At 37.8% G+C, this 13726-nt stretch overlaps 1 protein-coding gene across 3 annotated transcripts in view; it reads right to left on the bottom strand.

Annotated features, from left to right (window-relative positions):
• RABGAP1L (RAB GTPase activating protein 1 like) overlaps nucleotides 1–13726 on the bottom strand; it is a 665842-nt gene that overhangs the window by 197994 nt on the left and 454122 nt on the right. For all 3 annotated transcript variants that reach the window (XM_057728667.1, XM_057728668.1, XM_057728669.1), the window contains exon 18: nucleotides 4729–4770. In XM_057728667.1, coding sequence (XP_057584650.1) covers nucleotides 4729–4770 — 42 coding nt within the window. The remainder of the gene's footprint in view (nucleotides 1–4728; nucleotides 4771–13726) is intronic.

Consider the following 13726-nt stretch of genomic DNA (forward strand, 5'->3'; position numbering starts at 1 on the left):
CCAAAGGAGAACGTAAGGAAGAGAGAAGGCGAAGAAGAGGGAGGGAGAGGAGAGAGAGGAAAAGTGAAGAGAGAGGACGAGAAGAGGAGGGGAGGGGGGAGGAGGGGGGAAGAGGGGGTGAGGAGGAGGAGGAGGAGGAGGAAAAGGAAAAATTCTATGTGTAATAATGGCACCTACGTGCACTGTAGTACTTGCTAAGTTACAGGCACCAATCATACATTAATTCATTAAACTCTAACAATCCTTTGTGATAGGTATTACTAATATCCCCATTTTAAAGACAGGTAAACTGTAACTTACCTAAGATCACTGGATAAACTGTCAGAGATGGGGTTTGATCTCAGGAGGAGAAGGAGGAAGAGGGAGAGGAGGAAGAAAAGGAAGTACTATGTCATGCTGCTTTGATAACTGTTGAGGGGTCAAATTAGATAAAAATGGAAAGATGTCTACCAGATTTCATTAGTGACGATCAGAAAGCTTCAACAGAATGATAAGGAAACACACTATAGTGGAGAGAGTTGAAAAGCCAAAAACACCAAAGATATACTTAAGAACTTTTACATACTATATAAAGCCCCTCCAAGCTAAGGCTCATTCTTCTAAAATTTAGCCAGGATCAACAGACTTCCCTAAAAAAAAACAGATGTTTCTAAACAAAAGAACATAACATTGGAGTCTTCAAAACTGTCTGAGGAGTTTCACTTGTTTACAATGAACAAATTATTATAATAATTACTTTTTAAGCTGCTTTGTTTTAGAACTTGCTTTCAGGGTCCATAAAAGTACATATTTAGAAATTTTGTTTTTTCAAGGGTATGACTGTCAACAGAAAGCAATTTTGCAAAATACATCAAAAATCAAAATGTGATTATAGTTTGACCTAGTAATTACATTCCTAGGAATTGATCCTAAGATATTATTACATAAGTATGCAAAGACAGACATTTAAGGATGTTTGTTACAGTTTCGTTTAACAGGAAAGTCTGGAAACAACTTTAATGTCCATAAAATTAAATATAAAATGGTTGAATAAATTATGATACATACAACAGAATAATAAGCAGTCATTTAAAAAACTAAGTAAGTTCTATATGTAATAATAACACCTGGATGCACTGCAGTACTTACTATGTTACAGGCACCAATCATATAGTAACTCATTAAACCTTAACAATAATCTTATGGGATAGATATTACTAATATCCCCATTTTAAAGATGGGGAAACTGTAATTTACCTAAGATCACCAGATAAATTGTGTGAGATGGGATTTAAACTCAACCAGTCTGGCTGCAGCATTCATGCTTTTAACCACTATATGTGTGTAGTGACACAGAAAGATATTCATCATATATTATTAAATGAAAGAGTCTAGTTCAACAGCATTTCTTAAACGAAAATAAATATATCTTCATCCTTTCACATCGTTCTTCCAGATTTACCCACCACATCCCCATCTTCTTACCTGTAACCCTTAAACCCATATTAAAACATATTTGTTTATATATACATATATGTGTATATGTACATAGGTAACACATGCTTACATGTTCAGTAGACCAAAGCATGGGCGAAAGATTTAATACCCAGTTTTTATTGTTTACCTCTGGGGTATGGTTATGAATGGGTTTTTTTTTTGTTTTAAATTGGAGTATAGTTGACTTACAATGTTGTGTTTGCTTCAGGTGTACAGCAAAGTGAATGAATTATACATATACATATATCCACTTTTTTTAAGATTCTTTTTCCATACAGGCCATTACAGGGTATGGAACAGAGTTCCCTGTGCTATACAGTAGGTCCTTATGAGTTATCTATTATATATATATATGTATATGTATATATATGTATATATCTACCCCAGCACATATAAGACACAAAATGAGCTGGGGTGGGGGGTGGGGGGAGAAAACCATTCTCTCATTTCCTTTTAATCATTGTTGGAAAGCAAAGGGCCTATTCTGATTGGAAATTTTCTCTGCCAACATGAAGTGGCTAAGATAAATTCTGACTGAGCATCTCCAATCTATTATAATGTACTATGCTATGACCACTGAATGTTTCATATAGTAACTGAATTAGATTTTTAGGAATATATCTAACCTACCTAGCAGACACTGCCAACATCCTAAATGATTTAATGATGATACCTACTATAGCAAATCATTCTTTTAGCTCAACAACTTTCTGGCTGCCTGGTAGACGTTTGCTAACCCAAAAGGAAGTAGCTCCCACTCAGAAAGCAGATATCTATAAACCATACTGAGCAACACAGACATTCACCTATGCTTATGCTGTTTAAAAATGTTATAAATTCAGCTTTGCTTCTTCTAAGCTAAGAGATTTTAGGCAATCTGGGGCCTTGGCTCCCTCAATTTTATCAGCTGGGGGAGAGAGATGGTTTTCTTCAACACAGTTTATGATTCTCCTACAAATAATACATTTGATGTGTGCTAATTAGATAACCTACACTAACACTCAGTGCACAGTAAGTGCTCAAGCAATGTTACTTCCCTTTCTGATTCCCCTCATCATAAGAAATACAAAGAAATCTCAAGTCCCTCTGCAGCTATACTGAAAATTAGTTAGGCTGGCTTCATAAGCACTTTGAACTATCCCTGATTGTGTTATTTTTATATAAACAAGTTTACATTCTTTTATCTGACAGATTAGAAACTAAAACTTAGTCACTGTCAAGTGTATTTGGGATATTCTTTTTCTAGGTGGGGGCAATCAGATCAATTAAGTACCCTCAGTGCACCCTATATATACGGTCTCTGTGTGGGGTCAGCTCCAGGATTCAAACAAGAAAGAGAGATAAGTATAAACCTATAGTAATGGGAAAGCTCTCCTTTTCATCTTCTTTAACTAGACACATTCTCCAAGATGATATCAGATGAGTATCCATGTATTGCTAGAGAAGATACCTTCTGCCCAACGGCCAGAGAATGTCCCCTGCACAGGCCGTGTCTGGATTAACATGCCTATAAATGAGTGAAAGCAATACAATCAAGCCCCCAAAACCTGTCAACCAGGAGGATAATTTACCAGATGAATAAAGTATTAGGCTGACACAGAGTACAGGTCTGATATCCAGAGGCAACGTCCTGGGTTACCCCCAAAAGACAGACTAGGCACAGGCTGCGAGCACTAGTAAAGAAAGGTCACTAAAAATGAGAAAAGGCATTTTGGGAAAGATGCAATATCTGACACTTAAAAAAAAGTAGATGTGATAGGAAAAATGAGAACTTTGTTGGACTTCCTTACAGTTACTGTAGGGTTTAATATTGTTTTTAGTCTGAATGACATAATACTTTCACTGCTTAGGCATTATAAATCTCTTACTCCAGCCCTCTGCAGAAAGCATCTTAGAAAGATTTTAGGTTTGATTTGTTTTAATGACAAGAAAAAAAAGTGAGGTAGAGATCCATGACTTCGTTGAAAGATATATGCAGACATTGTTACTTTACTGAAAATATGTTCCTTAACTTCTAAAGTAACTTTGCCATATGACTTGCTCACATCTAAACTCAAAATGATTTAATGAAAAATCTGAAGCACATTTTATGAACTTCATAAAAAACAAACGCTTAACAGAATAAGACATGAGGAGCAGCAGCCCACACCTGGAGCTGCATAGGGCCCCTATTATGTGATGCCTTTGTTTTGAATCCGGCTATTTAACGGTGAAGTATGGAAGCGCTCCTAAAATATCAAGAGGTTCTCCGAAGATTCAAATTGTTATCTTTTAGGAAATCTGGGAGAATATGGGGACTCTAGTAACAAATTCTGAATTACTCCGTGAAAATAATAGTAATCACAATAATGACAGCTACCATTTATGAGGCCATACAATTTCCCAGACATTCTGTTAAGGACTTTTATGTATCATATTATTTAGCAATCCTATAAATCAGTTTTCATTGTTACCTCAAAATTCAGGGTCTGAGCACTATGAGGTTATACACTAGAGCTGAAATTAGAACCAAATCTGTCTGAGTCCAGTGTCTACAATTTTAACCACCACGTTTTACTGGGAAAAGGGTACGCCTGCATCCTTTTATAAACAAGGCAATTATCACCTTCAATAACAGAACTTCATCTTTAACTGAAGGACAAAAACCAACCAGGTTATTTTCATCAACTCTGCAGCAAATGTCTTGCTGTTTCCACACTTTTAAAGCTGCATTGATATGTTGATATAAAATCTAATAAGGTGATTATAATTGAATTCTAACATGTCATAAATTTCTTGCTATCAGAGAAAGAACTGCAAATTGAAATGTAGCAGTTTCTTTTTTAGTCAGTGTATTACAGAAGCTTTCTAATAATTCAATTATATGTTTAGGTACCTTTAGGGATGTTATTATGGCAAGAAGTATTTTAAGAAGAAAGCTGGCATCATTTTGACAGCAAACAGGTTTTAACTTTTTCTCTTATCATCCAATTCAAATGAATGGAAATATTTTTATGTTTCTGGAAAAAGTGCTGTGATAGCAAGATTAAATGGATTATAAGAAAACCAAACTTGAAATAAACAACAACAAAAAAAAGGATGGGGAAAAAAAAAAAGGATGGGAGAAGGAGAGAGGATCAGAGCTCCTCAGAGAAGTCGCTTTTTTGTGTTCAAGAATCTAGAATGAGTCAAAGGCTGTAAACTGAATGACGCCCAGTTCCAAGGGCAGAGAGGTTACATAGTTTGGTAACTTAAACATAAAAACAGACTTACCTTTAGGAGAGCCAAGGCTACATGAAAGATTATGTTCAAACCCTGAAATAGAAAAAGAGAGTCAAAATCAATATCTATCTAGTCACATCTAATCACTATTTTATTAAGTATTTGCCCAAGACTTCCATACATCATTAACAAGATCTCTGTTTCCATTTTCACATACAATGATAATTAAATGATGAGATATTTTAAAGGTATTTTTCTTCTCTGAGAGGCTTATTATAAACTTTAGGTGCTACTGAATTAATGGTCACATAAAATTATTGTTTTTACAATAAATTATTTTTCTTCAATCTACTTCTGGTCCAAGGCTTGCATGGCAGTGACACTGAAGTCTAAAATTATTCACTGAAATTTGTAAGTCCTATCAGTGTGATGTGGTTAAACTGCCAGTGGCAAACAAAACAAAACAAAGAAAAACTAGTGTTGCTGATAACTGGGACAGATTATGTGAGGGAAGCTGTAAGCATCACAGTGGATTTCCAATACTGTTCTTACTGTTTTGTTGTTTGTTTTAGTGCTTGCTTCCAAGTAGTATTTGTACAACTAGAGGTGGTAATTAGGGACTATCTGCTAAACTCCCTTGTCCTTTTTTTCCCCTGAAAACCAGAGCAATATTTCTGCATGAATAAAGAAATTAAATAGTTTGTTAAGAAGCCATACTGGCGCTGAATTTTGACTCTCAGTTCAGTCCAATAACTCTGAAGAAATGCTGAGATATTAAAGTCAAGAGACAGGAATCTTAAATGCTCAAGATGATAGAATCAGAAACAAAGTTGACACAGAATACACTGTTTCCTTGTCATGCAAGTCATCATACGTGAGAAGAAAGACCTTTCAAATCTGAGCTGACATCTCCCATAAGTCCAGCATCTATTTGATATGCCCTCTTCAGCTTGGTCACAAATATAATCTATCTACCTTTTGGATATGGAGCTGTACCAGATGCGCTATGCAAAGAACTTTTAATAAACCATCCTTCTACTGTCTCCAAAATCAGAAGCAAGAATTAGGACTAGATAATTGATGCTGAAAACTCAGCCTCTGTGCACCAGTGCCAAATCAATTCTCAGAGACACAGTTTTCGATGAAGTAAAAAAAGAATATTTTTTTTTTTTTTTTTTTTTGCCAGGCAAAGGGGGACACAGCGGGCTCCTGCCCTGAAAACTGCGTGTCCCAACCCAGGAAGATTTGGTGAGGAGTTTTATAGCAATAGCTCAAGGGCGGGGTTGCTAAGATTAGGGTGTGTGTGCAGGGCCTACACTCCTTTAATCTAGTCTCTAAGGTTCCTTTAATCTGGCCTCAGGTGGTCTTCTCTGGTACAAAGAATGCTGACATCTTCCATTTGCTGGGGGTTTTAGTTCTATAAAGAACTCAAAGATATTATGTATAGCCCTTGAGGCAGAACCAGGACTCTGCCCCAAAGGCTGCACTATTGTTTCTTGGCTGCTCCTCCCTTATCTCTGTATCCTCTCCCTTCTCTGATTAGCAACTGTTTGATCTGCCCTTTGGGACTCAGGGAAGGTCATGGAGGCTGGAGTCTGTTCCCTACAAACAAGGAACAGGGGACATGGAAAGGCTTCTGTGCCCAGGAGCCCCACAGGGTCCTGCTCGGTTTCATAATTACAGTGCATTCCTGTTATAATACGCTCATCTTTCATATTCAACTACCAAACATATGACATAATGGTAGAAGGGATGAATGATAAACACAAAATCTTTGGTTGAAGGTTCTGGGTATACTCAGTTAATTCTTTAAGAAAGAAAAAGCAGCAGGAAGTATAATCAGGCCAGGAGACAAAATCAAACTGACAGAGTGTATCACCATACCAAGCAATGATTCTAGACTGGTTTTGATCATAATTAGAAAAAAAAAAGAGAGAGAGAGAGAGAAAGACCACCATTGTAATAAAAAAAAACTTGACTTACAATTAAGCAGAATTTGCTTTCCTAATCTCAGTGGGGGTCCTCACCCACCAGCTTGCTGCCCATTTGCAGGCCCTGCTCCACATTCCCTCCAGCCCCACAACCCAACGGCTAGATGCGGTGAATCCTCACAAACTGCGTGCTGATAAAGCTGTCATCGGGACTAAATACACAGTGCCACTGGTTCTTGTTTTTCTAGTCACCGCTGGCAATGTAAACATCTCTTGTCTCTAGTTCTCTAATTCTCAAAATGCTCTGGTGGTCCTTTCTCCTAAGCCAGTCTCCCTCTCTTTCCTCTCCCTCCCAAACCCCTTCAGGGTATTCCACTCCATGTTCAACCAACTCTACTATGTTCTCAGCCTCCCTGCCACACGTTTCCCCCGCCTTCTTCCTTTCGCAGGAAGAGTGAAATCTCAGCGATCCACATAGCAATCTGTATTATGATTCCCATTTTTCAGAATATGAACTGAACTAGCCTAAGGTTATACACGCATTTAGTAGCAACAGACTAGGATCATCCTCCAAGCCTCCTAATGTGTAGTTTAATTGCATTTTCACCACATAGTACTGGTGTAATGCACATAATAAGTGCTTATTTGATGACCAAATGAATGAACTATATGAGCTATCCCCCAATTTTCTGGGATTTATTCTTTTCCATGTGGACCTAACTAGACCAATTTGTAGAATCACCATCAAATGACAGTAAGAAACCTTGTTCTTCAATGATCTCAAAGTCAAACGACTGGACAACTGAGCTATGGAAAACTCAAACAAGAACTTAGAGGGAAAAAAAAATCTCTAAATAGCCAAAACAGCTCTTGCTAATACCAAGAAAAACTTTATTCAAATTTTAATTTCATTTATACTTAGAATGAGTTTGGTAATACTGTTTTACAGTTTATAGATATCAGAAGTAGCAAGCTAAAAGACAAAGTATGTGGTAGATGGGGTTAAGGACAGCACCTGTTGAGACAGCTGCCAGAATCAAAATATCAGATCTCATAGAAGATAAACTTTAAAAAACTGTGTAGCTGTCCAGGCTCACTGAGTAGAGCCAACAGCCCTTCAGTAGTTAACATTAGTTCACTGTGATAACCTCAGCAACGTTAAGGAATGCTCACATTACATCTGAAACACTGTGGGTAAGAAGGGAGTATAGTCTGTTTTAAATAAAAAGCAGATTTTCTTTAAGTTTGGGAAGCTAAAGAGGTACCTTTCAGTTATCAGAAAATTTTATAATAGGTAAACTCTTTAAATAAGTTCAAAATAATAAAGTATTATTGTACCTGCTTACATGAAACCCTAGATATTATCCGCAAAAATGAAGAAAAGTAAAGACTTCATAAGCCTTAAACTGAAGTAGAATAGTGTGGTCAGACTATGCAAATAAAGGTATTTTTAGACCTCTAAGTTGTTGGAAATCAGGAAAACCTTGCTATTCTACCAAGTTCTTCATTTCACTACAAAATGTATTTTGATTTCCTAAGAGGAGAATAAAAAAGGCAAATTTAGTTGGATATTTTAAAATATCTATTTTTCTCTTTTAAATAAGACTTATTCCCACTGAGGGATACAATTAGAGGTATCATTAAATCATAGTAACCTTCCTCAGGCCAACATCTGGGCACTACAAATAGGTTGCTTTTAAGATGACAACGTCAGTGCAACTTTTGGTCCTCAGCTAGCTAGCCAACAATGAAGGAAATTATCAGCGAGCCACCTTCCACTCTTCCAAGCCACCATATGAACTAAATCCCCCATTATTTTATTGTCCACCTACTCTAACATGGTCTAACTTTTGCCTAATTGAGCTGAAATATATTTCTTGAAATATTTTTTAAAAAGAAAAAAATTGTCATATATTTTCAAGATACTTACCCCTTCAGGCATATTTAATTTGTAGCAATTTGTTACTGAGGGGTAAATAAGTGTTCCTAATAGGATTGAAAGGGTTAAAGCACATGAAGAATTACTAAGAGTAAAAACAAGTAAATATATTGTTACGGCTACTTATCATTTATAGTGCCAAGTCTAACTCCAAGTACAAGATAAGAGATGAGTCAACATTCACTGAATATTTTCTACATGCCAAATCTAAATTAATTACACCAAAAACATGCCCTTACTGAATCCCACGGCAAACTGAAATTCCATTTTACCCACAAGAAAATTAAGATTTAGAGAAGTCAAACTAAATTTCCCAAGGTCACAGCTATTAAGTGGATTTTAACCTACACAGTATAACTCTAGAAGTCATACTCTTAACCTCTAAGTTAGAGAAGATGGCTCAAGGAATAAATGAATGAATGAATGAATGAATCCCTTAGTTGGGTATTATTTAATGTGGTCTCTAATTCCTAAAGAATGAAAGTGATTCTTCCTATTTAAAGGCACGTACATTTTGAGAGCAGGGAGTAGAAAGATAACAAATAGGTGACTTCTACCAAAACCAAACTGTATGATTTGTCTCCATATTGAAAACACTCACAAAACCTAGCTGACTGCTTGCAGGATGTGAAGCAATAGAAACTCAGCTTGCTGTGAAAAGGAAGGGTCACCACCTTCCTCCGCTGACAACAGACTGACATTAGCCTTGTGTGTGAGAAGGAGTAGTTCCTTAACTGATTGGGAAGCTGCTATTTCAAAATCCAGTCACAGCCTGGCAAAACCTTCACTTTGAAGAACACCTACAAGTAATTGCCCCAAATTAAATAATTGCTCCGGCGTGCAGATCACCGTGTTCCTGGGTAGGCCAACAACGGAGCACCCACAATCTTGCATAAAGGAAGGCTGACAGCAGAGCACTCCCTGAAACAAAGACACTGATGTGCAGGCAATCGTGGGCTCAGAGGGGGCTGACAGATTGTGTGAGAAGCTGTCAGAAACTGCGCTGACAGCACTGAGAACAAATGCTGAAAAGGTAGTGTCAAAAAGTGCCAAATGTGCTTCAGTACCTGGGTCCTCTGGGATCAAAATAAAAGGGAAATAAGTAGTATGTGGAAATGGAAATCCAAACAACAAGAAATTGAGTAATTATCAAACCAGGTAAATGGAGCAGGCTTGAAGGCAAATACAACTAAAGCTGGAGGAAACAGATGCTGCTCTTTGTGACCCATCCAGCAGTGGGACACGTCGCCCCAGGAGGGGGCAATGACTAAGTGAGACAGCGTACAGAAAGCATATCAAACGAACTGAGCGCTTACTAAGCATGCAATAAATGCTAGCGATTATTAATAGGTTCACATATGTAGTGCCCGCCATATCTTACATTTTACACATATATGTATTTTTCACTAGTTCTCTCAATAACTCTATGGCATATGTGTTACTACCACCATTTTAGAAATGAGGAAACTGAGGTTCAGAGACATCACACTGTTAGGAAATGGTAAAACCAAGACTAGAATTTATGTATGTCTAACCAAAAAAGAAAAAAAAAAAAAAATCCATGCCCCTTTTCACTCATTTCATCTCCACTGTAAAGTCAGGGAGATTTTGGTAAGATATCTGTTATGAATTAAAGATGGTCATAATTCTTGGGCACTTCTCCCATTGAGAGGTGGGATCTTGACCCTCTCCTCTTGAATCTGGTAAGACTATGCTACTGCTTGACCAATAGAATACAGTAGAAGTGAAGCTATGCCAACATCCTGGGCCCAGGTCTCATAGGAGACTGACAGCTTCCATGTCCTATCTCATGGAGTGCTCACTCCTGGAAGCCAGCCACCACGTAAAAAGTACAATTACATTTAGACTCCCATGCTCTAAGAAGCCAAAAAAAAAAAAGAAGAAAGGGCCTGCAAGACAAGATGCCACGCACAGAAAGAGAGGCCAAGGATCACCCAGGTACCAGACATGTGAGTGAAGATATCACCTTGAAAGTGAATCCTCCAGCCTCAGGTGCCCCAGTTGCTGCCATGTGGATCAGAGATAAAGCACACAGCTAAATTCTTCCCAAATTCCTGACTTATGAAGTTGTCAACAAAATAAAACAAAATAAAAAAGGGTTTTAAAACCCTTTCATTTTGAAATAATTTCAGGTTTAGAAAAAATTTGCAAAAATAGGACCAAGAGTTTCTGCATACCCTTCACCTAGCTTCATCAAATGTTAACGCCTTACGCAACCACAGTACAACTATCAAAACCAAGAAAATAATACTCAAATTTTGTCAGATGTCCCACTAATGTCTTCTTTCTGGTCTAGCGTCTAATCCTGGATCATACATTGAATTTAGTTGTCATGTCTCCTTAGTCTTTGTCTTTCACAAACTTGATACTTTTCAAGAGTACTGGCCAGTTATTTTGCAGACCGCCCCCTCAATATGATTTGTCTGATGTTCTTTATGATTAAACTTAGATTATGTATTCTTGGCACATATACCACAGAAGCAATGCTGTGTCAGCATACCACATCAGGAGGCTACGTAATACCAATATGTCTTGCTCTAAAATCATTGTTTTAAAGCCACTCAGGTTTGATGCAGTTTGTTATGCATATCAGGCAACCAGATAAGAATCCCTTCGGCTTCTCTTTGTTAAATTTCTTACTCTGTGATGTGTAAAGCAATGCATTTTTTTCCACAGAAAAAAAGAGAGTGACAGATAAATACCATGGAAATATAAAGAAGCAAATACTGGCTGCTCTTAAATATAGATCCTATAGCAAGAATACTGTAAATGTTAGACAAAATGTATTTTACTTTATTCTGTTTCTCATATTGTAAGCACTTTACAAGTTCAATATTTTAGGATGACTAAATGATGGACTTTGATGGAGTAGTAAGTAAAAGGATGTGATGTTTTGGCTTTTGGTTTGCTTCTGCATGCCCACTAGAGGTCAGGATTGTAGCACTGAAAACCAAGAAGCAGCTTTTTAAAAAAGGATTTCAGGGACCTGCACAGCAGCCTTGCATACAAATTCATTTAAGTCCTAACGTTTTAAAACCTTCATGGCTAAGTCCTCACTTATGTCTACTACTAATTCACTAATAGAATATAAAATATAACACAACTTGGATGATTCCCAACTTTCCTTTCCCCCAGTCGTATTATATATTGTTCACTTTTGTTATAGAATCATTTGTTAATTTTTTCATTAAGTAGAGAGGTGAAGAAGAGTTCAAGAATGGGGAGGGATGAAAAGTAACTGTAACATGAATGCATTTGTCTAGTCATGGGTGATTTTCTTTATCTTTGACTTGGATTTGTACTGAAAAGAGGGATATCTATAAAGTCTGAGTCAATTATGAGTGACTCTGGGAAGAATTCTTAAAGGTTAGTGACATCTGAATTAAATAAACCTTTCAGAAGCAAGGCGTGTAAAATAAAATAAATAAATTAAATTATATATATATTTTGACAAGTATTCATGAAATCTGTGTGCTGGGCAATCTGAGAACTGCTTAGTATCTATAAGCATTTGTATGTTTACAAGGATAAATTATCCCTCTACCAAGGGACTCCCAGACTACAGTAGGAGATAAAAGCGTAAACAGACAACATATCACCCCTGGGTAAAAAGGAGAGATGTGACCTGGAAAGCACTTTGCAGTTCCTATAAAGATGCCCTATTGGCCATGAACACTGGCAATCACCCTCCTGTTCTCCTCGTATCCCCTCAAGTCATGATGAGCCTTGGACGATGTTGCCTTCTGGCTACAGTTATCAATGATCCCAGGCTGCACAGCTGTTTCTGATGCCCTGCAGAAGCACAAAGTACTCCCACCCATTCCTAACTACCAGCTGATCTTGATTCTCTCCAATCTCCTGCTAGAGTTTCCACTGACCCAACTCACCCAGAAACCAGAAGGTATAGGAACTCTGTTTGAGTTCTTGTACCTACACCCCTGCCTCCTCTTTAAAATAAAAAAAAAAGATGAGAGATGAGAGAGATGTAGATGTGTGAGAGATGTAGAAAGTGAAACACACTGCTGAAGGTTCACAAATTCACTCAAGATCACACACAAATGGCTGAAGCTAGGATTCAAGACAGGAAGCCTGTCTCCAGAGACAGTGTTTGAAATGACCGTGGTGCACTATACATTTTCCTCAAATTTGAAGCTATTAAAGTCAGAATGAGATTATTTTAAAGGTTACCTGAATTGACAATGGAGATATTTTAATACTGCATCTTCAGACTAAACATGGCTCCAGAAGACCATTAGCTAAGAGATACATGAGAGTGTACCAATTTATCATTACAAGGTATATAGTAATATAAACTTGCGCAGCATTAAATATACGCTTGTGAGACAATAGAAAATATATACTGGTCTCTACCTGGGTCCCTGGCACAGCGCTCCAGAAACCCTTGTAATTTCCAAAGTGATATGAACACTAGGAGAATCTCTGTTCGAATATTTGGTCTTTGACCTCAATTCCTGACACAGGGCTCTTGAAACCTTTGTAGTTTCCTGGGTGACAGGAGTGTCTTTACTCCTAGTGAAGCAAGTACTGTGGGTGGGTTCCTGGGTGGCTCCTGGATGAGGACTGGTCACAGAAAGACCAAGCTATGATTAGAAGCTTGGAATTTCCGGGCCTGCTCCACACTCTCTCGAGAAGGGAAAGGGTTGAAAATGAAGTTAATGATCAATCAAGCCTGTGTCATGAAGCCTCCATAAAAATCCCAACAGTATGGGATTTAGAGAGCTCCTAGGCTGACGAACACATCCATGCTGGGAGACTAATGCACCTCAATTCCACGGGGACAAAAGCTCCTGTGCTTGGGACCCTCCCAGACCCTGCCTTATGTATCTCTTCACCTGGCTGTTCATCTGTATCCTTTATCATATCCTTTAATAAACTGGGAAAGGTAAGTAAATGTTTCTCTGAGTTCTACGAGTCCCTCTAGCAAATTACTTGAACTTGGGGAGGGGGTCATGGGAACCTCTGATTTGTAGCCAAAACAGACAGAATTGTGGTAACCTGGGGATCTGCTACTTGGCAACTGGCATCTGAAGTAGGGTGGGAGCACAGTGTTGTGGGGCTGAGACTTTAACCTGTGGGATCTGACACTATATCCAGGTAGACAGTGTTGGAATTGAGTTAAATTGTAGGACACCCAGGC

This window comes from Hippopotamus amphibius, chromosome 3 (assembly GCF_030028045.1).
Source record: "Hippopotamus amphibius kiboko isolate mHipAmp2 chromosome 3, mHipAmp2.hap2, whole genome shotgun sequence".
Lineage (NCBI taxonomy): Eukaryota > Metazoa > Chordata > Mammalia > Artiodactyla > Hippopotamidae > Hippopotamus > Hippopotamus amphibius.